Source organism: Chiloscyllium plagiosum, chromosome 1, assembly GCF_004010195.1.
Source record: "Chiloscyllium plagiosum isolate BGI_BamShark_2017 chromosome 1, ASM401019v2, whole genome shotgun sequence".
Taxonomy (NCBI): domain Eukaryota; kingdom Metazoa; phylum Chordata; class Chondrichthyes; order Orectolobiformes; family Hemiscylliidae; genus Chiloscyllium; species Chiloscyllium plagiosum.
The window spans coordinates 80,279,041-80,305,571 of NC_057710.1; the positions used below are offsets into that span (position 1 = coordinate 80,279,041).

The window sequence follows — 26,531 nt, forward strand, 5'->3', positions numbered from 1 at the left end:
AGCCTCGAAACGACACGACCAGCTATCCTTTGTAGCCACACATGCAGACAACAAGCAACATGAATTTGACTGGGACAACACTACTATCATAGGGCAAGCCAGACAGAGAACAGCCAGGGAATTCCTAGAGGCATGGCATTCATCCACAAACTCCATCAACAAACACATCGACCTGGACCCAATATACCAACCACTACAGCGGACAGCTGAAACGGACAACCGGAAGCGGCAGGGACAGACCACTATAAACACCGGAGGAAACATCAAAGAAGCGCTTCGCAGGAGGCTCCCAAGCACTGATGATGTCGCCTAGCCAGGGGACAAAACGTTTGCAACAAAAACTTCCAGCTCGGCGAACAGAACCACAACAACGAGCACCCGAGCTACAAATCTTCGCACAAACTTTGAACAATTAATGTCTTTATGATGCAATTAAATATCATTCTTGGAGCTAAAGGCATCAAAAGGATATAAGAGAAAACAGTTGGTTGATCAGCCATGATTATAATGAGTGGCAAAGTAGGCTCAAATGGTCAAAAGGCTTATTCCTGCTCCTATTTTCTATGTTTCTATGGTCATTGGACAGTGTCCTCCCCTCTCAGAGCTTTTTCAGCAATTGCCTTGAGTTTCAGTCTGAAACACTTCATCATTTCAACTCTCTGGACCAGAAGATCAATATACTATGGGCAGACGAAAGTTTGTCTTCCACCAAGTTGATGTTCCTCCAAAAGCAGGTGATGTTTGTCTCAGAATGCATACCTGGAGAAGTCTCTACAGCACATGTTAGTTACTTATGTTAGTTTTTTTAGGGGCTTTTTTCTCAGAGTATTTCTTTTTCATACACTTACTGACCTTTTTTTGGAAACATGAGAAATAAGACCATAAGACACAGGAGCAGAAATTAGGCTGTTTAGTCCCTTGAGTGCTCATGGCTGATAAGTTTTTCAACCCTATTCTCCCGCTTTCTCCCTGTAATCCTTGATCCCCTGATACTCAAGAATCTATCTATCTCTGTCTTAAATATACTCAATGACCTGGCCTCCACAATCTTCTGTGGCAGTGAATTACATAGATTCACCACTCTCTGGCTGAAGAAGTTTCTCCTTATCTCCATTCTAATACATCCTCCCCTTACTCTAAGGCTGTGCCCTCAGGTCCTAGTCTCTCCTACCAGTGAAAACATCTTCCCAACATCCACTCTATCTAGGCCATTCAGTATTCTGTATGTTTCAATTAGATCCCCCCTTATCCTTCTAAACTCCATTGAGTATAGACCCATAGTCCGCAGACATTCCTCATACGTTAAGCTTTTCGTTCCTGGGACAATTCTCATGAGCCTCCCCTGAACACACTCCAGGGTCAGTACATCCTTTCTGATGTATGGGGCTCAAAACTGTGCACAATATTCCAAAAATGGTCTGACAAGAGCCTTATAGAGCCTCAGAAGTACATCCCTGCTTTTATATTCAAGTCCTCTCAAAATAAGTACCAACATTGCATTTGCTTTCCTAACTAATGACTCAACCTGCAAGTTCACCTTGAAATAATCCAGGACTAGAACTCCCAAGCGTCGTTGCATTTCAGACTTCTGAATTTTCTCCCCATTTGGAACACAGTCCATGCCTCTATTCTTTCTACCAAAATACATGACTCAATACTATCTGTCTCTCTATGTACCTTTGTATTGTTTACAAACTTAGCCTTTAGTGCCTTGGCTGGATTTGTTTATTTTGTCCTGAGATGAGGGGTGATGTAGTAGGATTTTCAACCTATAAATGGGACATGTAACCATTTCCTCCATTTCTCTGGAGCGTCTATCATTTTCTCATCTAAACTAAAGCATGTCAGACAGGTCCCTTCAAAATCCTCCCCCTTGAAAAGATGAAAATAGCAGCAATAGGGAGCAAACATTCCATCAAGATGAGTTCAGGCAAAGACACGGAATATACTTGTCAACACCTCATGATCATCAGGACAAGTGGATCAAAACCTCACTTTAATCAAAGGTCTGGAACATTTGTGGATCAGGATCAGTCTGATCAGACAATGATGGAACATTTAATGTTGCACCCTCCAACACTGAATGAGTAAGATGCAACCTAAGTGGAAAGAAAGAATTCCAGCAGAATGTGCAGTTGATAATGGTGAATGTGTATCTGTTTGTACCAGAACATTACCAACCATTGTTGGCAGATAAATAAAACAATTCAGTAGAAGCTTTCAGTATCTCCACACTCCTTTATTTACTGTATACAGCACTGACAGCTGTGCAACTATAGAACATGTAGGGACAGAATCTTATTGGGGTCTGAGCAATGTGAACTATGGCAAAATTTGTGACAGAGTCAGACAAGAAAGTCTGGTGAGGCTGATCTTGACATTAGGAGTACTTCACAACATCTTTTATGCATTTGCTGAATGACAATGCGAATTTCTAATTAGGTTGTGGTGAGTTGCCAATTAAGGAGATTATTGCTTGTTAAATGCCTTGTTATTAACTCAATCCATCTCATTAATATAAAACAAAGAACTGTGGATGCTGGAAATCTGAAACAAAAATAGAAAGTGCTGGAGAAACTGAGAGGTCTGACAGCATTCATGGACAGAAATCAGAGTTAATGTTTCGAGTCCAGTAACCTTTCCAAATAGTGCTGGACTAGCAAAACAAAGAACAAAGAAAATTACAGCACTGGAACAGGCCCTTTGGCCCACGAGCCTGCACCAATCCAAATCCTCTATCTAAACCGGTCGCCTATTTTCCAAGGACCTGTATCCCTCTGCTTCCTGCCCATTTATGTATCTGTCTAGATACATTTTAAATGATGTTATTGTGCCCGCCTCTAACACTTCTGCTGGCAACACATTCCAGGCACCTACTACCCTCTGCAGAAAGAACTTTCCACGGAGATCACCTTTCAACTTTTCCCCTCTCACTTGTGATCCCTAGTGATTGAGTCCCCCATTTTATGAAAAAGCTTCTTGCTATCCACCCTGTCTATACCACTCATGGTTTTGTAGATCTCAATCAGGTCCCTCCTCAACCTCTGTCTTTCTAATGAAAATAATCCTAACCTACTCAACCTCTTTTCATAGTTAGCACCCTTCCTACCAGGAAAATTCCTGGTGAACCTCCTTTGCACCCTCCCCAAAGCATCCATATCCTTTTGGTAATGTAGTGACCAGAACTATACGCAGTATTCCAAATGTAGCTGAACCAAAGTCCTGCCGTATTAGTATTCAGCTTTCTACCTCACGAAATGTGCTAAACACGCTAAATGTCAGAAATTCCTCTTATGGAAATCAGAGTGAGTACCTGGGGACTTTAGCTTGCCACTTGCTCTGATGAGCCTCCATGTTGCTCTGCACTAAACTGCATCTCAGGGCCCAATCTACATGCACGAACCACATGCATCCCTCATCAAATGGACATTATATATATCAGATACACCAATGCCTCATAACCTTCATGGGATCTCTCTCACCTACTTAGCAAGCACATAATTGCATTACAAAGTGAACTGGCAGCTGGCACTGAAAGGTGGCTGCAGGCCCACTTATGTCAGTACAGGCTGGTTATTGTGCATGTGATGTATTGTCATGCTAGCAGGTAATCCAACAGTAATAGTATGCCTGAATACTCCTGTGATGTTGGTAACAAGAAGCTCTCCTTTTGAAAATGACAACAATGCAGAATTGCTCTGAGGATACACTGCTTGGGGTCTTGCCCTCTGTGAGGGCAAAACCTGGAGCTTCATGAGGAAGATGCTAAGACTAAAATATCCATTTACTGTATTTTCCTTTACTGTTCTCACAGATTAGTTGAAAGCAAATGAAGCCCAGTCAACTCAGTACTTCTTATAATTGTTTTACCGAATAGGAACTGGTTACAGAAGACCTTAGAGACAACTGCAGGAACAACAGCAAGTCCCACAGCCTGCAGAGGGAGAAGGAGCAGGTCAAGAGACATCATGATGATGCAGAGCCCTTGTGCAAAACTAGAGCTACTGGCTTAGGTGCAGCTTTCTGCAAATGAAACATAGAAATGAGGAGCAGCAGTAGACCATTTGGTCCTTCAATCCTGCTTCCCCATTCAATATGATTATGGATGATAGAGGTATTCCAACACAATATTCCTGCTTTCTCAACATACCTCTTGATGCCTTTAAAATCTAAAAATGTATCTATATCTTTCTTCAATATATTTAGTAACTTAGTCCCCACCATCTTCTGTGGTTGAGAATTCCACAGCTTTACTACATTTTGAGTGGAGATGTTTTGAATTTTAGTCCTGAATGGTATACTTCACACCCTCAGACTGTCCTCCCTGGTTCTTGATTCCTCAACCAGGAAAAACGTCCTCCTTGCATTGAGTCTGTCTAGTCCTGTTATCAGGTTTAAGCCTAAGGAATCTCTGCTGCCCTCCCTTTATGGGACATTTATCCTTTCTTAGATAGGGAGATCAAAATTGTATGGAATACACCAAGTGTGGTCTCACTAAGGTTCTGTACAACTGCAGTAAAAGTCCTCTACTTCTGAACTCAAAACCTCTTGCAAAGATTGTCAATAAACCACTTGTCTTCCTAATTGCTTGCTGCACCAGCCTCTCTACTTTCAAGGACACCCAAATCCCTTATATATCACCATTTACATACAATATATCACCATTCATAATAATGCTCTGCCTTTCTGTTTTTCACAAAGTGTATAATTTCACATTTAGACACATTTTACTGTACCTGCCACTTGCTCACTCACACGACATACCACCTTGCATCCTCCTCAGTCCCAACCAATTTTCTGTCATCAGCAAACTTGGAAGTGTTGCATTTGGTTCCCTTGTCCAGGTAATATATAGTGTGAACATCTGGGGACCCAAACACTGGTCCTAGCACTACCCCACTGTCACTGCCTGCCACTCAGAAAAATACTAATTTATTCCCAATTTCTATTTCCTGTCTGCCAACAAATTCTCAATCCATGCCAATGTTATATTCACTATCCCACGTGCTTTAATCTTTACCACCAACCTCTTATGAGGGACTTTCAGAAAAGGTGATGAAGGTCCAGGCACCAGGACTGTGTTAGTTGATCAAATATTCCAGATAATCAAGTGGTCCACATAATCAATATAAAAACATTTACTAAGTAATAGAAATGTAATGCAGAGGGGGTACGCATCACAGTTATACTTTATTTACACTATAAATCACTAAGTAATAATGCAGCTTTGCCTTAAATAAAAAATTAGTGACAGAGACCCTTCTCACTCACACCCTCAACTGACTACAGGGGAACCTCTATTATCTGAATACCAATTATCCGAAAATCAGATTATCTGAAGGAGATCTCGAGGTCCCGATAGAAACATTACGTCAAAGACATGTTTCCAACAGTGATCACATCTTTTGTTACAGTGATTAAACAGGCACCGTCTCCAAATGACTAACCTCCCTCCCTCTCTCTCTCCCCACACTTTCCCTAACCTCCTCCACCTCCCCCCCCCAACCCCCGCTTCCCAGGAATAATCTCTCCAACATTGTCCTGTGCAGGGCAAACGTGGAACCTGTCAAACATTTGCAGTAAAAAAAGTGGTGCGTGTGGCTGTGACTGTGTTATTTGGAGACATCCCCCACAAAGGCAACTGCAGCAGCACAGCAGTCTTGTTGTTGGTGTGCAGTCCAGCTGCCCCGGAGAGGGGCCGGGGGTATATGGGGGGAGGGGCCGGGTTGGCAGGGGGCTGTGTTCGAGGCGGGGACTCACGCACTTTCTGCTGGGGGTGGGGGCGGGTTTGGATCGGGTTGGGGGAGTGGTTGGACCGGGTTGGGGTGCAGTGCTAGACGGGAGGGCGGTGATGGGGGCGGGAGCTCGTGTGCTGCAGTCTCCTGAACGGGGAGTAGACTTTAAAACTCCGAACCCCAGAGGAAAGGCATTTAATTGATTTTCCGAATAATCGATTATCCAAACGAAATAGTGCTCGCCCATCTCGTTTGGATAATCAAGTTTCCACTGTACACAGATATTGTGGTAAGTCTCAGTATTTTGGGAGCTATTGACTCAAAAGTGAATCAATTGTTGATATTTCGTATGGCCATTTGAATGAACAAGAAGTATATTTATATTGACATGAATTATTTTTAAAAAACTTTAATAATTGGACAGAATAATACAGTAAACTTTATGTTATTTATGATATATAATTTTTGCCAGTTTATCGAAAATGCCGGTTCAATAAAGTGCCATTTAAAACAAAGGTTGCTGAACTTGCCACTGAGACAGTACAACTGGCGTTCATCAGACTAATTCCTGTGATGATAGGATTGTCTTATGAGGAGAAATTGAGGAAGTTAATCATGTATTTTCCAGAGTTTTGAAGAATGAGAGGCAATCCTATTAAAATTTATCAAATTCTTACAGGGCACAATAGGGATATATAGACAGGACATTTTTCCTAGCTAATGGTTCTAGAACCAGGGGTGACATATCAGGATACGGGATAAGCCATTTAATATTGTGATGAGGAGGAATTTTTTCACTCACATATGAGGGAACCTTTGGAATTCTTTACCTTAGAGGGCTGTGGAAAGCTCAATCATTGAACAAGCTCAAGACAGATATTGACTGTTTCTGTTGACTAATGACATTAAGGGATATGGAGACAGTGCAGGAAAGTGACATTTAGGAGATGATCAGTCAAGATCAAGAATAGGAGGACAGGCTCAATAAGTTGTACAGTTTACTCCTGTTCCCCTGTTGAGGATTTCACTAGTTCAAATGTTTAAATAATGTCAGACTAACCCAAGCCTGTTGTCCAATTCCTTTTTACAAACTTACTTTGTAATAGCTGTGAAGTTTTTGAGAGTCTCCTCGTTGATCTTCCAGTTCTCAGTGTCTCCTTTTACAAACCCAGTGATAATAACAAATATAAGGACCAGAATGTTGATGGCTGTAAATATTTTGGTAACCCAAGCAGATTCCTTCACACCAAATGATAGAAGACCTAAAGTACACAGAATATTAAAAGTAAAAATGCATCAATGTATAATTTTCTCACACTGAACAGTAGTTTTGCTATAGATAGAAATTAATACAAAAGAATATACCCTCTATATGAACTGCATAAAATTAAAATAAACTATTTTTAGTTCTGAAAATGAGAAGGGCTTAACTGGGAAGAGTCCTGTTTCTTTTAGTCTATGCAGCAACATTGACCTGAAGAGTTTTCCACAACATTTAATCTTATAGACTTGCGTCTCAGTTATTTTGTTCAACATCAGGCACTCTAGCCCTCACACACAGTCAGCCCCTACCCACTCCCATGCCCTTTGTGCCAATTCATGCTCCCTCATCCATCTCCCACGGCTCCTCATAAGCTGCATGCAAATCCATGTCTAAAACACAGCCCCTTATTGATTCTATTCAAACTAACCCATGACACCACATCCACTGCCCTAGCCCTGTAAAGCCACTTTGGTCCTGGTTACAACAGGTATGTAGTTGTTGTAGCTCAGTCATAGTCCCTTAGGGGCCTGACCTCCACTTTGGAAAACACAGCCCTTAACAAAATAAACAAGACTTCTCTTTGTAATCTCACTTGAAATATGTCTCAACTTTTAATAGTCTCTTTAAGCCATCAATCAAACTGTGAACATACAACTGCAAATCCTTTTCCCCACCAACCTCCAAAAATGATCATGACTTATTAAAAAAAAGTTTCTGGATGGTACCTTGCTTTTGTAGCAGCATTAACTTTCCACTCCTAGTTGTCAAGTGCCGATATACCTAAGATTATTATAGATCCACCCTAAAGACAATAATGCTCCAACATTTTAAATCGGAAAATGAAGTGGTGCTATTTTCCCTAGTTAGGATGGTGTTACTAGAAGGGTGTTTTAGATGTAATTGGTCTTTTCACTCCCTGTAAATGGTGCGGAGCATAGAATGGGAGGGGAGAGAGTGCAGTTGAAGCTATTGACTTGTTGTTGTGTGGCCTGTACATTGCATACTCAGTATATCAGGGATAGAGAGCAGAATCACCAGTCAAGCAAATGCTACTGGACTGCTTAGTTTAATTTATCAGAAAATGGTCCCATTCCTGACCTTAGGTTGGATTTTTGTCTTCTGCATGAAAAATCAGATGTAAATTTTCCCACCTCTGTGATGCTGTCTTCATCCTGATAGTGCCTGACTACTGCATTTTCATTGTGAGCAGATAGGCATGGATTAGAGACCCGGACAGATGATTTCCAGAGGCAGGTCAAAGTTGCAATAGAGATGGATGAATTCTGAGATGGGGAGGTAAGGAACCCCAGATCTTGACATAGCAATCAGGGCCCCCAGACCTCACCCACACTCTTATTCATTCCATAGATCCATGCATCCTCTGTATTCTCCATGCCGCTTCAGCACCCACTCTTCCTGTATCACGAGGTATATTTCCAATAAACCCTCCAGTAACACTAGAAAATCTTTTAAATACTCATTATTGTTTTTAAAAAAGGCTTCTCAAAATTCCCCTCTTATAAACTTATAAACCTATAAAGCATAGCCATTCCTCTTTCTATTCTATTTAAATCCACTTAACGGGTCTGAATTTTACCCAAATAAGCAAACAGGCATTTAAAAACATTTCAAAGAAAGTTTAACTTATTAACAACACACAAAATTGTAAATTAAATAATCATAGCTGTGTAAACAACCTCCTACAGTGCTGATTTCATTCATGAGTTTTGGAGCTCTGCTAGGTCTTCATTCGAGGCCATCTGTAATGCCTGCTTTGTTGATGTTGTTACAAACTAGAATCTCTACCTTTTTACTTCTTTTACCACTATGTAAAAAATGATGTAAAAGCTCTCTTTTTCCCTGCATGTGCCATTCCTCACTTTATCCCTAGTCTGATCTTCTTCATTCACAATTCCCAGCACCTGTGCAGTCACAATGCGACTTCTCTTTAAACAGTACTAACTAATCCTGATATTTGCCACTTACCGATGTGCCTGGTCAATGAAGGATTAGCAGGGTTTATCTTCTTTGGGGACAGAGGTCATGGCAATGAACAGGGACTCTGTTGGACTGCTGTCTGCATTGCAGTCAATGACACAGGTTAATCATACATTGAGAACTCCAGCCCATTTTTAGAAAATATCCTCTCTAGTTACCCCTAATGTTTTTAAATGTGACTGTATGATCATGTCTGATAATAAAGCAAACAACAATATCCTGAATTCTACAAGCATTATGTTAAGTATCTTTTCCAGCTTACCATAAAATGATACATTAAAACTTCACTCTCACCATACCTGACAATAATAATATAAGACACACTGCAAAAAAGTCTGGATATTCTGCCAGTCCTGGTGAATTCATCTTGAAATATGTGCCAAAGAAATTTCCAATCTGTTTGCCAACAAGTTCATCAAAGGTACCACTCCATGCCCTGGCAACACTTGAAGTACCTAAGTATAAAGACAAATGAAAGAAATGCTACTAAGTTACACGTTCACATTAATGCTTCACTGGCAGCCTGTAGCAATTAAGTAAAGCAAACTGTAGATAATCCGACGAACAAAATATTCATTAGACAAATAATTGCCAACAGGATTACACCTCATTTGACACCATTATCACTCTAAATTCCATTTGAGAAGGTTTCACGTGTACTTTTGCTTGTTTGGAACTGTTCCTGGTGGGCTAAGTTTGCACAAGCTGTAATAACTTATCAACAAAAGGACAATGCTTAAATGTTTTATTGGAACACTCTGCACTTGTCACATTAAAAAACAATATTCCAACAGATAAGCATATTTGAGGATAATTGAGGGGAAAGTAGGAAGAACAATTTCACACAACAACTGGTAATGATCTGGAACACGCTGCCCATGAGATCTAATGGAAATAAATATTATGAATTATTTTAAAAGGCAATCAGATAGTCATTTTAGGGTAATAAAATCCATAATATTAATAAAATTACAGGCCAATTGGAGAGAATAGGGGAATGGGAATAATTGGATTGCATTCCAGAGAACCAGAATGGTGTAGCCAAACATGTCTAATAACTTAGTGATTTTATCATATAATTTCTACAAGAACTTCTGTCAGTTTAATTAATTTAACTTTTAAACATGGGCTTTAGCAATTAAATCAAAAAGATTGAACCCTACACTAAACTATTAAGGAGAGCAATTTGAATTGAACGAACTAAGTATTTTGTATAATTGAACCTTTTGCACCATCTTTCCAGAGTTGTTACAATCTATGAAAGTTATATACTTTTCTGACCTAGAGGAATATTTTCATGTTGAAATATTCCTTTCACAAGCATTAAAGATTCCAAAATCCTGAAGGAATCTCTGAGACCTGCTGGATCACGTTTTGCCTCTGTAAAAAGATGTATTCAGCTAATAAATGCAAGGATCATCTATAGGTCAGTTACATTGTGCTGAATGGCATTTTTCTCAAGCCAAAACATTTGTATCAATGCTTCATCATGGAAAAATAATGCAAGTTAAATAATTATTGACAATTTTTATTTTATTTGACCTCAGTACAACAGAAAGAGGTAGAAAAGAGAAATAAACTTATGACACTTTATCATATACTTTAAATTAAGGGATCATCTCAATGTTATTTGCAAGATTTCGTAATACACAAAATGGCCATCCCATTAGTTAATAAAATAATCACAATACTCTAATGCATTTCGCAAAGTTCCATGAAACTTTCCTAAGAGATACCATAAATCACAATGGCATTACTTAGTGCAATGTTAATATTTTGGAGCACGATGACAGTTCACTGCTGGGTGCTATCATGTGGAAGTGGAACCATTTGAACATTGAAATGTACATTCTATTCACATTAGGAGTTCAATGCATAATGGATCTGGAGCATAAAATTGTCAAATAGGTGGTTCCTGCTGCATTACTTTAGCATTATGATTATCAACATGATTTTTATCAATCATTTTACACTGACTGTAGTTGGTGGCTTCTGAAGTGATTCAGTAAACTTTGTGGGGTAAGCTCCATTAGTGAACCAAATTAGGATATGGCAACACTCTATGCTCTTTTTTCTTTCCTAGTGCCAGTCTTCTGCAATAGTGGGACTATGAACCTATGAACTCTGGGTTGCCAGTCCATCATCATAATGCTTGCATCACAGTGATAGATGAACGGAAAACAGAGAATCATTAAAATTAAAATCCTGCTGAGGAAGGCAGTTAATTGAAAGAAATAGTTTATTTTCAACTTTAATCACAAGCCAGTTCCAAAAAAACTTAAACAAAATTAATTTAAGATAATCTTCAATATTGATTCTACCATAATCTTCAGCAAAACCAGGATAATCCAAAGTTTAGTAATGCACAAAAATAAATGGAAGGTGAATCCTGGGTATGTACATAAGAAACACTTACCAATGACATAAGAAAGAATTAAGTTCCACCCTGTGATAAATGCCCACAGTTCACCAACAGTCACATAACTGTATAGATATGCAGAACCGGTCTTTGGAACACGGGCCCCAAATTCTGCATAGCACAGACCAGCCATCACTGAAGCCAATGCCGCAATTAGGAAAGAGATGATAATGCTGGGTCCGGAATCCCATTTAGCAACCTCACCAGCTAGTACGTAAACACCAGCTCCGAGTGTACTGCCAACTCCCAGTGCTATCAGGTCTATGGTGGACAAACAGCGGCATAGTTTGGTATCTTCAAGATTATTTTGGCTTATGATTTTTCTACGAATTAAACATTGAGTGAAAGACCTCACAGTGCCACAATGAATCATCTTTGATGGGGAGAGCTGAAACAAAAAGAGAAATACTTTAAAATCTCTTAAATAGACAATCATTTAGCTGCATCTTAAATTTCTTCAGTGTGATATAGTTTTCTTGTCAGGGCATATTGCTGCTCAAGAATGCTGCCTAACTATCTGAATTACAAAATCAATGATAAATCTTTATCAATCATAACAATGCTACTAACCAAACAGTATTAAAAACATAACTGAATTTCTTTACACATTACTCTGATATTGTTTTATGAAGTCAGGATTTGCTTTTCCAATGTGTTACTCTGCTGCTAAGGTGCAGCTGTGTTTAATTTGACAATCTCCACATCCCCAAATAACATCATCAACATATAGCACATGCTCAGCTGTTCAAGAGGGTACACACAACACCATCTTGTTTAAAATGGGCAATAACCATTTAACTACATCTCAAGTTCAAACAGGAATTTATCAGGTGATTGCTTTACTTGACTGATTAAGTTAAATTGTCATTATTATACAAAACTATTGCAATTTTACCAGTGAATTTGATATCAAATTCCATAATTCAGCACATTTTAAGTTCATCTTGATTATGTTTTTTACATTCAAGTTTTCTAGAATGCCAATGATGACAATGTGGAAGTTCCATTAACAGTTTCTTGACATTTCCAATGAATTTATCTAAATTTCACGCACATTCATTTCAACTTTTAATCATCCAAATAGGCAACTTACCTCTACAAAAGTAGTCACTAAACCTCTCCCTTCAAAGCTTGTCGAGAGAGAGAGAGTGAGAGAGAGAGTGAGAGAGAGAAGCTTTCATAATCCAAGCAGCCACTGAAAGCTAAACTAAACATCCTGGTCTGTGGGAGCTTGCCCTCACCCGTTCAGGCTGCTTCTATTGTTCCAACTTTCAAAAAAAGCCCAAGGCCTTACAAGCTGTTTACTTTATTGGCTTGAAGAAGACTGCTCGGTGCCTCTGTCTCAACCTCTCTTCATAAAAATGCAACCAGGACAAAATACACTGCTTAAAGCTATAGTATTGTCACAGGAGGACACATGTTTGGAAAATTGAAAGAGACTTGGCAAGTTATTGCATGTTATAGATGGTACAGGCTGCTGTCACTGTGAGCTGGTGCTGGACAGAGTGAATACATATGGTGAAAAACATACTAAATGGGCTACTTTGTCCTGGATGGTGACAAACTGTTGTAATGGTGTTATTCGGGGCAAAGTTTTGTCAGCATTTTCCACAAAATGTATGACTCTAAGTCTTTAGAATACAAGTCACATCTACATCATCCTTACAACTAAAGTTTAATGAGATCAGGAGCTAAACAGTCCTGGAGGAAGCCACAAACTGAGCATCACTGAGTACTGCCAACAACATCTTCCACTACTTCATTGATGATAGAGAGTAAACTGGTATGGTGGTAACTGTCTGGGTTTGATGTGTCCTGCATTTTGTAAACAGAACATACCTGGGAAATTTTCTACATTGGAATGTTTTGGCTAAGGGTGTGGTTAGTTCTGGAGCATGACTTTTTATTACTATTTCCAGAGTGTTGTCAGGGTCCATAGCTTTACAGTATCCCATGAATTTAACCATTTCTTTATAGCATCTGGAGTGAATCAAATTGACTGAAAACTGGCACCTGTGACACTGAGCACCTCAGGAGGAGGCTAAGATTGATGGATCATCAACTCGCTTCCATAAGACTGAAGTTTGTTACAAATACTTCAGTCTTATCTTTCTACACTATGCGCTGGGCACACCCGTCATTCATTATGGAGATATTTGTGGTGCCTCCTCTTGTTAGTTGTTCAATTGTCTATTAACACTCATAGCTGAATGTAGGCAGAAATAGAGTGACCAATCTCTCTACACCTCCATTTCCCACCAGGATGGTCTGGGACTTCTTGGCTTCTTCTCCGACAAGAGGTGTGAACACTCCCCATTCACCATCACTCTCCTCCACCTGGCTGAACTTGTTCCCTCACTGAACAATTTGTCCTTTATTTCATCTCATATCTGCCAAGTCAAAGGAGTGGCTATGGACACCTGTATGGGTCCCAGTTATGCCTACCTCTTTATGGGGTGTGTGGAACTGCCATCTTTTCCCAGAACATCAATGACTGCTTTGGCGCTGCTTCACTCTCCCACCAGGACCTTGAAAACTTTGTTCATTTTGCTTCCAATTTCCACTCCTCGATAACTTTCACATTGTCCATTCCTGACACTTCCCTTCCTTCCCTTGATCTCTCTGTCTCTATTTTGGGGAATAAACTGTCCACTGCCATCCACTACAAAGCCATTGACTCCCATAGCTACCTTCACTACAGCTCTTCACATTCCATGTCCTGCAAGGATTCCATCCTATTCTCCCAGTTCATTTACCTACATCACATCTGTTTGGATGATGACACGTTCCAAAGTAGAGCTGCTGACATGGCTTGCTTCTTCAATGACCATAGTTTCCCGCCCACTGTTGTTGACAGGGCCCTCAACCACATCTAACCTATCACACACACTTCCGCTCTTGCCCCATCCCATCATTCACAACAGCCTGATAGGGTCCCCCTTGTCCTCACTTTTCATCCCACCAGCCTCCGCTTTCAAGGGATCATTCTCTGCCATTTCAGACAACTCCATCAGACCACTACCAAATCTTCCCCTCACTTTCCCATTTGCATTTTACAGGGATCATTACCTCTGGGGCACTCTAGTCCATTCCACAAACACCAACACCACCCCTCCTTCCCATAGCACTTTCCCATTTAATCCTATAAGGTGCAATACCTATCCCTTCAACTCCTCCCTGCTCATTATCTAAGACCCTAAACAGTCTTTCCAGATAAAGCAGCATTTCACCTGTAACTCCTCCGATCTTGTATATTGTTTTCACTGCACCCAATGTGGCCTACTCTACATTGGAGAAACCAAATGCTGACTAGGTGACCACTTTGCAGACCACCTTCCATCTGTGCACAAGCATGACCCTGACCTTCCCACAGCCGGTCATCCTGCTCACACACCCACCTGTCCTCGACATGCTGCAGTGCTCCAGTGAATCACAGTGCAAATTGGAGGAACAACATCTTATCTTCAGACTGGGCACTTCATAGTCTTTTGGATTTAATATTAAGTTTAACGCCTTCAAATTGTGAACTCCCATTTGTTTTAGTTTTGCTTGTTACATTCTCTGTCACCATCTCCTCTCTCCCCTCTCCCCACCTCATTGGGATTGTCTGCTCCTTTCAAGTCTGGCAGTTACATGCCATTGTTCTGCCATTCTCACATTCTGACCACTTAATCTGAACTATCAACATCTTTTCTTCACCAGCACTCTACACCCCATATCTCCCACACCAAAATACAGCATAAATGCTACCCCCTCCACACTTCACTTCAGCTCTGATGAAGAGTTATCTAAACTTGAAACATTAGTTTAATCTCTCTCCATAGTTGCTGTCTGACCCGCAGTGATCTCCAGCATTGGTTGTTTACAATTTAGATCTGACCTGTTAGTTGTGGGACCATTTAGCTCTGTCTATCACATGCTGCTTCCACTGTTTGGCGAGCAAGTAGTCCTGTGTTCTACCTTCACTAGGGTGGCACCTCATTTTTAGGTATTCCTGATGCTGCTGCTGGCACACTCTCCTGTATGCTTAAACAAAAGTGTTAGGTGTGCCTCTGATCTTGCAAAAGTGTTAGGTGTGCCTGTGTAAATGCCATGTTCCCAGGGTCACGGTTGTACACTTCTGTGATGGATCTTGCAGGTCAATTGTTTGCTCCACAGGGTCCTAGGAAGGATCACTTAACTGGAAGCAGTCACAATTCACTTCACCAGGCCACTGGACCACTCAAATGTAAGAAACCTGCGAGGAAGCAGGGTAAGCGTGCCGGTTAGTAAGGGTGAGATTACGCGGTTTCAAGGACCCCCCCCCCCCCCCCCCCGCCTTCCTAACTTATTCTGAGCAAACATACAATTTCTGAAAAACACGATGGACGAACTCAGATCACAGCTCAGCTTCCAGCATGAACTGCAGGACTGCTGCACACTCTGCTTCACAGAAACCTGGCTCAACCCATCCATTCCCATCTGCATACTTCAGGCTGATGGTTTTTCTATCCATCGTACGGACCATACAGCGTGCTCGGGTAAGACAAAGGGTGGAGGGGTTTGCTTTTTAATCAACAACTTGTGGTACATGGACATTGCAAGCCTGGGCAGCCATTGCTCCCCAAACCTTGAATTCCTCACCATCAAATGCTGCCTCTTCTATCTACCACAGGAATTTAGCATTGCTATACTAACTGCTGTGTACATACCACCACAAGCAAAGGTTGAGGAGCTCTGGATGTGCTCTATTCCACCAGTAACACCCTGGAGACGGAGCACCAGAGGCTCTGTTTATTGTAACTGGCGACTTCAATTAAGCCAATCTAAGGAATATGCTGCCCAAGTACCACAAGAACATTACCTGCCCCACCAGGGGACCTGAACATTTTAGATCACTGCTACACCACTGTGAAAGATGCCTGCCGCTCCATCCCCCATCCTCATTCCAGGAACTCCAACCACAATGCCATGTTTCTTCTCCCGGCTTATAGGAGACCCTCCTCACAGATACAGGTCCAGTGCTGGTCAGAGGAGGCAGAGGGTCAACTCAGGTGCTGTCTGGAATCGGCTGATTGGGCCATGTTCAAACAGTCCACAGGTACCTTGGATGGGTACGCTACCACCGTCACAGACTTTATCTGCAAGTGTGGGGAGGACTGCATACTGAGGAAGTCAATCCGGGGGTTCCCCAACAGGAAATCCTGGATGGATCAGGACATACAGAACCTGCTAAAAACCAGGTGCGAGGCCTTCACATCAGGAGACCCACTCAAATATAAGGAATCCAAGTATGACATTTGCAGAGCCATTAAGACAGCCAAGGACCAATACCGATCCAAACTAGAGACCCAGACAGACACTCAGCGACTCTGGCAAGACTGAATGACATCACAAGTTCTAAAAAGAGACAGTGCAAGATAGCAGACAATGACATATCTCTCCTCAGATCGTCTCAACACCTTCTATGCTCGCTTTGAGCAGAATTTCAGAGGAGGTAACACCTATTCCAGCAAGTCCTGACGAACCTATCCCAACATTCTCTGCATCAGAGGTCAAACCAGTTTTCCTTCGTGTGAATCCGAGGAAACCGATGGGACCAGACGGAGTACCAGGCTGTGCACTAAGAGCATGCGCAGATCAACTGGCAGAGGTCTTCTCAGACATCTTCAACCTCTCCCTGCAGCAGGCCACTGTCCCTGCCTGTTTCAAGAGGGCCAACATCATCCCTCTGCCTAAGAAGGCTCACGCAGCATGTCTCAATGACTACTGCCCAGTGGCCCTAACTTCGGTGGTCATGTAGTGCTTTGAAAGGCTAGTCATGGTATTAATCAAATCCAGCCTCCCCACTACTCTTGACCCACTCCAATTTGCCTATCGGACCAACAGATCCACTTCAGGTGCCATATCACTTGCCCTTCACTCCTCCCTAGAACATCCTGACACCAAGATTAGCTATGTAAGAATCCTACTCATTGACTACAATTCAGCCTTCAACACTATTGACTCCTTGAGACTGAATAATAAACTTAGTGACCTCAGACTAAGCCCTACTCTCTGCAAGTGGATCCTCAGTTTCCTGACCCACAGGCCACAATCAGTGAACACTGGGGACAATATTTCATCCTCATTAACACTCAACACTGGAGCTGCTCAGGGGTGTCTACTCAGCCTTCTACTGTACTCACTGTATACCCATGACAACCTCACCAAATACCAGACTAATGCCATTTACAGGTTTGCTGACGACACCACCACAGTCGGTCAAATCTCAGATGGTAACAAAACAGACTACCGACAGGAGGTGGAAGACCTGGAAAAACGGTGGACTGAGAACAACCTAGCTCTCAATGCCGGCAAAACCAAGGAAATCATTATTGACTTTTTGGCAGGATATTACTCATGTCCCCCTACACATTAACAGCACAGAGGTGGAACAAGTGGAGAGTATCAAGCTCTTGGGAGTGGTCATCCACAACAAGCTTTCTTGAACTCTTCATGTGGACACACTGGTTACAAAGGTCCAACTACGTCTCTTCTTCCTCAGACAGCTGAGGAAATTTGGCATGACGGCGAACACCCTTGCCAACTTTTATAGGTGCGCCATCGAGAGCATTCTGTCTGAATGTATCACTACCTGGTAAGGCAACTGTACCATTCAAGATCATGACGGTTACAGAGAGTGATGAACTCAGCCCAGACAATCACAAAGGCCAACCTCCCAGCTATAGAATCCATCTACCAGGCCTGCTGTCAAAGAAAGGCCCCCAGCATTCTCAAAGATCCATCCCACCCTGGCAATGTTTTTCTACAACCTCTACCATCGGGGAGAAGGTACAGAAGCCTGAACACACGCACCAGCCGGTTTCAAAACAGTTTCTACCCTACTGTTGTTAGAATACTGAATACACTCACAAACTCTTAACATTCACCTGTACCTGTGTTTTGGTTTTTGCTGCTGCTTACCTACTATTTACTTATCCATATTACTTAACTATATGATCTGCCTGCATTGCTCACAAGGCAATGTGCCTCGACACGTGACAATACAACAAACAAGCAAACAAATAAATAAATATAATGAAATATATTGAGAAACAGTCACATTGGCAAGGGTTCACTATCCTGCAGGTACATATGAAACCATGCCAGAACATATTACTCTCTGTAGACTAAACAACCAAAATCTAAAATGTGACAATCGTGTTGTGACCGTTCTGAAAATAGTTATCCATTTGAGATACATTGTTGCATCAAATTCAATTCTGAAAGCTAAGTGGTTCAAATAATTGAAAAACTACCTGCCAACAACTCTATGTATCAAAACATTTATTTCGGTTCTAAGGAACAAAGCATTATCTGTAGAGTCCAAAAGCAGGCTAAATATTTAGCTTCAAAAAGTGTAAATATTTGATTTGCCTGCATAATAGGGCAAGGTTTCAAAACTAGGAGAAGTAAAACAATGGTGTTCACGCAAACTTTTCCACGTTTCATAAATATTTCAAAAAGTGTACTATCTTATCTTTCTGAACTTTGAAGGGTTGACTTGTGCTTATAAGATGCAATGTCTTGACGCTGTAGGGTAACTAGACATGAAATCATGTTAATTAACAAAAAAAAGTAAAATTTTGGCCCCATAACCAACAAAATGGTCATAAGAAGAATACCTAAGGATGGTTTTACTGAAAATAATTTAACTTTTGCACAATAATGTTATCAACTAGGGTCTAGCTATGGGAAACACCATTTTAAAACTTACTTAATTCCACAAATATATTTGTTCTGCAGTATAATTAAAAATATCCTTAACAGCTACATCAGATGAGAAACAGTTCATACAGTCATAATCATAGAGATGTATAGCATAGAAAACGGCCTTCAGTCCATCATATCTGCGCCGTTAAAAGCAACCACGTAACTAATCTAATTTTCCAGCACTTGACCCATAGCTTTGTAAAATATGTGGCAATGCAAGTGCACATATAAATACTTCTTAAATGTTACGAGGGTCACAATTTTATTATGATATTGCAAATATTATAGTAATTTATTAAATCAATGATGCAAATAAATATTGTAATAAAACTCGAAAAATTGATCTAACTGAATCTTTCTAATCTAATGTAGTTAAGGAAGAAGAAAATGGCACTAAGATGCTTTAGCTAAGGGATAGAGATTAAGTTCAGGAAATTGTGCTATTGCTGTACATAGTAATGGACAGACTGTAACACAAGAACTAAAGTTATTTTGTTGATTTAACGACAGAAAAACTGTTATTACACTACATCAGACAGACTGGAAGAAAACTAGCAATCTACAAACACCAACTAGCTGCAAAGTGGCACAACACATTTTCCCTCATTTCAGTACATACAGACAAAGAGGGCCATCAATTTGACTGGGACAACTTAACAATCCTAGCACAAGCTAACCAGAGACATGCACGGGAATTCTTAGAGGCCATCAACAAGCATATAGAAATAAACCCCATACACAAACCTCTACAGAGCAAAACTGGAGATGACAATATGCACCTTAACAGATTGGGTCATATAAATATCAAGTGGAGTAAAACAACAACACTTCGTGGAAGTTTACATGGATGATGTTACCAAGCATGATGACAAAACGTTTGCATGACAACCCACCAGCTCGGCGAGCAAACTAACAACAGCATCTGTTATTACCCTGTAAGAGTGTACAAGGATGAGCAATGATGGTGATTCTGCTGTGAGAAACAGTAAAATACTTAAAGGGTAAACAGGGTAAGTGCAGTTAAATGATTAGGAAATCCAGATCAGGGGCCACAATTTAAAAATACTGGGCATGTCTGAGACTGGGACAAATATATTTACTCAGAGGTTTGTGAACCTTTAAGATTTTCTACCACAGAGGGCAGTGGAAAATCAGTCTTTGAGTATGTTTAAGGTGGAGATTGATAGATTACCAATGACGTACACGGTTATGAGTTGAGGTGGGTTAAAGGCATTGAAGTGTTGGATCAGCCATGATCATATTGAATAGTGGAGTGGGCTTGAGTGGCCTACTCCTGTTCCAATGTTCCTGAAGGAAGTTGGGCTCCTGAAGAACTCCACTATAAACCTTTCTCCAATCAAAAAATAACCATTTACGACTACTTGTTGTATCTTGCCACTCAGTCAATTTCATCCATGTTGTTACTGTCTCTTTTATTGTAACTTTACTTACAAATCAGTTGTGCAGCATTTTGGAAGACTATGAATACCACATCACAGTATTACTATTAGAATTCTCCACTGTAACCTGTTCAAAATTTTTCAGCCATTTAGTTAAACCCAATTTTAAGTGAACAATGCTGAATCTCTTTAAATAACCTCCAGTGACCAAAAAATTTTAAAATTTTGCTCTGAATTAGTTTCAAAAGATTCACCATAACAGAGGTCAACCTACAGGCTGCAGTTGTTGGGCTTGTTTGAACAAGGGTGTAACATTTACAAATTTTCAGTCCTCTGGCATTAAGTCTAAGAAAGATTGAAAAATTATGGCCAATGCACCTGAACTTTCCTCGCTCACTTCCTTTGGAATCCTTGGATGTATTTAGTCTGCTTGGAAGCATTAGGTATGGTGTCTAATTGACTTTAGTACTTACAGTCTATTGTAAAAGAGCACATATTTTTAATATTTTGGGATAATAAATTGAAATGGAAGTTGGACTGCTATAACTGGAATGCAAAGTTTTTTGTAACTTGAAAGTTAAGTATTACATATTGTTGAGCAGAGCAATACAATGTTACTTTTAGGAAGCAGTAAGAAGGAAAATTTGAGACAGCGGTATTGAGAATCTTTTAAGTTAAGGAAATTCTGCCCAGCAACTGTCCTCTGATTGATTGGACTGTAGAGAGTTTAAAAGTTGTCAGTACCAAGAAATTAAAGCAAATAAAAAGCAATAATCTATTCCTCTCTTTCTCTGTCCATATGGGGAAAAAAGACTCAAAACCCAAGAGAGCTTAAAATAAAGAATTCATTCAAGGAAAGACATAAATTTGATATTACCCATTGAACTGAAGGATAACCATTACCCTACATTATCCAATATTTCCTCCTTATCAATTTTAAATCCTTGTAGCAGCTGAATTTCCCCCTCATCCACCCTTAGCATAGCCCGTGCAACATCTTCCTCTTTGGAAAAGAGGGGTGCAAAGCATTCTCTTCATAGTTCAGCAATGCCCCCTGTCACCATGCATAAATCACGTTGCTGATCCTAATCAGCCTCACTGCTCCTCTCATCACCCTTTTAGTAATCAGATGCTCACAGATTATTTCTGAATTCCTTTTAATGTTAGCTGCCAGACTCTTCGCAGTCTCCCACTTTACTTCTTTTGCTTACTTTTCTAATTCCCCTTTGAAACTTCTTCTGCTACACCTTAACCTCTGTCTCTTTTGTAATCCAGCAAGCATTGGATTTATTTCATTTGTTTTTCATGGGAACAAACCTTGAGTACAGTCAAGCTATCTCTTATTTAAAAGGTAGCCCATCATTCAGTTACAGTTTTATCTGCTAATCTTTGACCACCATTTAGCTGGGTCAAATCCACTTTATCATTCAACTGTCCCTTTAACAATTAAATCCCTAGTTCAAAATTGTTTGTATTTGAAGTGCACTGGCTTATTTCTCACATAAGAAGGTATGGGGAGGCGATGGCCTAATGGCAACATTGTTAGACTTTTAATCCACAGATCAAGGTAAAGTTATTGGGCAGGACAATGGCTCAGTGACCAGCACTGCTGCATCATAAATCCCGGGACCCATTTGATTCCATCCTTTGGGATGAGCCATGGTAAATAGAGGATTAAGAATATAGAGTGGGGGTCTGTGTGGTATGCTGTTCAGGCAGCCGGTGCAGACCCGATGGGCTGAATGACTTCTTTCTGCACTGTAAGAAGTCTAGGATTCTATTAGAAAAGGTAGTAGAGAAATGTAAATCTATTTGGATTGGTTCCTTTACAAAAGGCTGGTTGGATTTCATTAGCGATAACCTTTTCCAATTCCTAAAAATTCTTATGTTCTTATGAGCACTTCAATTTGCATGCCATGCTTTCAGTGTCAAAGACCCTTGTCCTGCATTTGCTGTTATGTAGTCAGACCTGAAACCTTGGTACAATAATCGAGAAAACAGCCAGAATTTCAACACTGGGAATGTGATAAGAAAAAATGTCACTAACATCCAAAGAGGGTGGAGGTACTGAAGCACAAGTGATTGGTCAGTACATTATCTACATTTCTTGTAAGGATTAAAGTTAAAGGTTACTTGCTGCTGCATTTTTTGCCTAACAATTTTAAACTTCCTTTAGCTTAACTGGTCTTGGCCTTGCAAATAATAAATGTCCACTTTGTACATTTGTATCCCCGCAGAATAAACTCAAATAAATTTATATATTATGTTCTCCTAAGGGATAATCTTCATCTGTCGGTATAATGTGGATTGAACAAATGCTCTCCATCCCAATTAAATGTACAGGACATAGTCAAAGTACAACAGTTGAATACTAAGGAGACTTAGGCCACAAAAATAGAAATAAGATGTTGTTGTTGCTTTTACCTTTGGGCCAGGAAATCTTACATGCTTACTTGGTCTGGCCTATATATGATTCCAGACCCACAGCACTCTTGTTGATTCTTAACTAAATTCTGAAATGACAGAGCAAGCCACTCAGCTCAAGGGAAATTAGGGACAGGCAATAAATGCTGGCCTTGTGAGTGATGCCTACAGGCTACGAAAACTAAAGTATTACAAAGTTAAAAATCACACAACACCAGGTTATATTCCAACAGGTTTAATTGGAAGCACACCAGCTTTCGGAGCGTCGCTCCTTCATCAGGTGATAGTGCATCTCCAAATCACAAAGTATTACAGATATTGTTCATACAATATGTTATATTGGTGGCAGCTTTCATGGCAGTGCTCTGTGCAAGTCCGCTGTTGAGTTGATACAATATGGGATCACATGCATGGTGATGCTGAACTTAAACTGTGGATGTGCCAGTCTGGCCTGATTGCACTAGTTAATGTCCTCCCTTTAGATAAACAGCTAACCATTCAGCAGCATAAGGGCCTACCACCAGTAACAGTTTAAAAAAGAAAAGGTTCTTCAAGACTGGCACATGTCTGGTGTCAATGTCTGTGGATATGGGATGTGCACGGCTATGTGTGCCCATGGAACGTGCCCTGAGATATTAGTGCCCAGTATCCAACATGGAGACACTTTGGAGCAAGTGGGTGCTGAAATCAACAGATACCCAATCTTCATGTCAAAAATTTCCAGCATTTTGTTTGCTTACAGCGGTGATAGGACAGTAAGCCACGTAGTAATTAGGTGAGATCTGCAGTTAATAAAGTTTTTAACAAGCAATAATCCCCCTTCATATACAACTTGTCACAGCCTATTAAGAATCTCACCTCAATGCCTGGGATCTGATTTAAAAAGAGAGCAAATTATTATTCATGTTGAGATAGGCCTCGCTGGACTTTTGCCACAGATTTGCCACATTTTTTGCCATTGCCCTTTAGATTCTGCCCTATGCCTCTGTTCCTGTCAATCTCCTTGAACAAGGTCTCAAACACAGCACTCATTTGGGCATACTTTCTGGGTCTTTTTCTGAAGCTAATTTTCTTCTTGTCATCCACATTTCGTTATATGTTTCTAGATCCTGTCGCCACCTAAATATCCCTTATTCTAAAGAAGTGCAGTCTGGCTTCGAGTTCGTCAACTTTAAAAGCTGCTTGTTACAGCAGGGTAGAAATGATCGGAATGTTCTGCTCTTTCCCTCCACGAGACTGAATGAAAACAGATGCACTTTTAAATAGAAGAAGTCTTTTAATTCCTTGGGTGCTGTAACTGCCAAACATGGAAAAATATCAAGATGGTTTTAAAATAAAATTGTTGTTTACCAATCAACTCCTGAATGTCTTCACAACTGCATGCACTCACAAAGCTGTGCATGAAAAGACTGATTACAAAAGGTAGCAACCAGTTAAAGTCCCAAGGTCCATAATTCAGTCACAATTGCTTTTCTTGAAATCGGTGAAATTTCTTTTCTTTATTCACTCATTGAATGTGGGCGTCACTAACTGGCCAATAGTTTTATTGTCATCTCGAGTTGCCGATGAGTAGATGGTGCTTGTTCCCTTCTTGAACCACTGCAGTCTATGTGCTGTAGGTTGATCCACAATGCCCTTAAGGAGGGAATTCCAGGACTTTGACCCAGTGACAGCGAGGGAAATGGTGATATATTTTCAGGTCAGGATGATGAGTTGCTTGGAGGGGAACTTGTGGGTGGTGATGTTCCCATGTAACAGCTGCCCTTGTCCTTGAGGAAAAGTGGTCTTGGTTTGCAAGGTGCTGTTTAAGGATCTTCGGTGAATTTCTGCAGTGCATCTTGAAGACGGTACTCACTATTGCATATTGAGCATTGATGGTGAAAGGAGTGGATGCAGCGGGCTGCTTTGTCCTGGATATGTGAAGCTTCGAGTATTGTTGGAGCTACAATCATCTAGACAAGTGGATAGTATTCCATCACACTCTTGCCTTGTGCTTTGTAGATGGTGGACAAGCTTTGGGAAGTCAGGAGATGTGTTACTTGCTGTAGTATTCCTATTCTGATGTGCTCCTGTAGTCACTGTATTTATTAGGTAAGTCCAGTTGAATTTCTGGTCAATGATAACTCCCAGGATAGTGGAAGATGCAGCAATGGTAATGATATTGAATGTCAAGGGGAGGTAGTTAAGATTGTCTGTTATTGGAGCTGGTCACTGTCTGGTTATTTACGTGGAACAAATGTTACTTGCCACTTTGACTACATAGGTCCCTGAATGGTTACTTGCCACTTTGACTACATAGGTCCCTGAATGTTGCCACCCAGGTTGATAGGGTTGTTAAGGCATACGGTGTGTTAGCTTTTATTGACAGAGGATTTGAGTTTCAGAGTCACAAGGTCATGTTGCAGCTGTACAAAACTCTGGTGCAGCTGCACTTGGAGTATTGTGTACAGTTCTGGTCACTGCATTATCGGAAGAATGTGGAAGCTTTGGAAAGGGTTCAGAGGAGATTTACTAGGATGTTGCCTGGTATGAAGGGAAGGTCTTATGAGGAAAGGCTGAGGGTCTTGAGGTTGTTTTCATTAGAGAAAAGAAGGTTGACAGGTGACTTAATTGAGACATATAGGATAATCAGAGGGTTAGATAGGATGGACAGTGAGAGTCTTTTTTTCTAGGATGGTGATGGCTAGCACGAGGGGACATGGCTTTAAATTGAGAGATGATAGATACAGGACAGATGTCAGAGGCAGTTTCTCTACTCAGAGAATGGTAGGGGTGTGGAACGCACTGTCTGCAACAGTAGTAGACTTGCCAACTGGTATTTAAATGGTCATTGGATAAACATATGGGGTGAAAGTGGAATAGTGTAGGATAGATGGGCTTCAGATTGGTTTCACAGGTCGGCGCAACATCGAAGGCCAAAGGGCTTGTACTGTGTTGTAATATTCTATGTTAGCCCAAGCCTGGATACTGTCCAGGTCTTACTGCGTTTGAACATGGACTGCTTCAGCCTCCAAGGAGCCACAAATGGTGCTGAATACTGTGCAATCATTGGTGAACATCCCCACTTCTGACCTTATGATAGAGGAAAGGTCATTGATGAAGCAGCTGAAGATGGTTGCACCTAGGACACTATCCTGAGGAACTCCTGCAGGGATATCTTGGAGCTGAGATGACTGACCTCTAACAACCATAACCATCTTCCTATGTGCCACATAGGTGTCCAACCAATGGAGAGTTTACTTTCTGATTCCAGTTTTGCTAGGGTTCTTTGATGCCACAGTTGAGCAAATGTGGCCTTGATGTCAAAATCGGTCACTCTCACCTCACATTTGGAATTAAAAATGCCTGCAAAGATAATGAAGAAAGGCCTGTAGTGCCTCTTTGGTCTACTGAAGAATTAAATTTTGGAGGTTTAGAAAGTAAAATTCATATCATTTACTGTTTCCAGTAGCATATTTTCATTGCTCCCATACAGTTATAAAGTCATAGAGCTATACAGCATGGAAGCAGACCCTCAATCCAACTACGCTGAAAATGTGTTGCTGGAAAAGTGCAGC

At 40.7% G+C, this 26,531-nt stretch overlaps 1 protein-coding gene across 3 annotated transcripts in view; it reads right to left on the reverse strand.

Annotated features, from left to right (window-relative positions):
- slc7a2 (solute carrier family 7 member 2) overlaps window positions 1-26,531 on the reverse strand; it is a 167,017-nt gene that overhangs the window by 61,106 nt on the left and 79,380 nt on the right. For all 3 annotated transcript variants that reach the window (XM_043690093.1, XM_043690072.1, XM_043690084.1), the window contains exons 2-4: window positions 11,414-11,804; window positions 9,297-9,452; window positions 6,832-6,997 (exon numbers count right to left, since the gene is read on the reverse strand). In XM_043690093.1, the coding sequence (XP_043546028.1) occupies window positions 6,832-6,997; window positions 9,297-9,452; window positions 11,414-11,789 (698 nt within the window). In that variant the 5' untranslated portion in view covers window positions 11,790-11,804. The remainder of the gene's footprint in view (window positions 1-6,831; window positions 6,998-9,296; window positions 9,453-11,413; window positions 11,805-26,531) is intronic.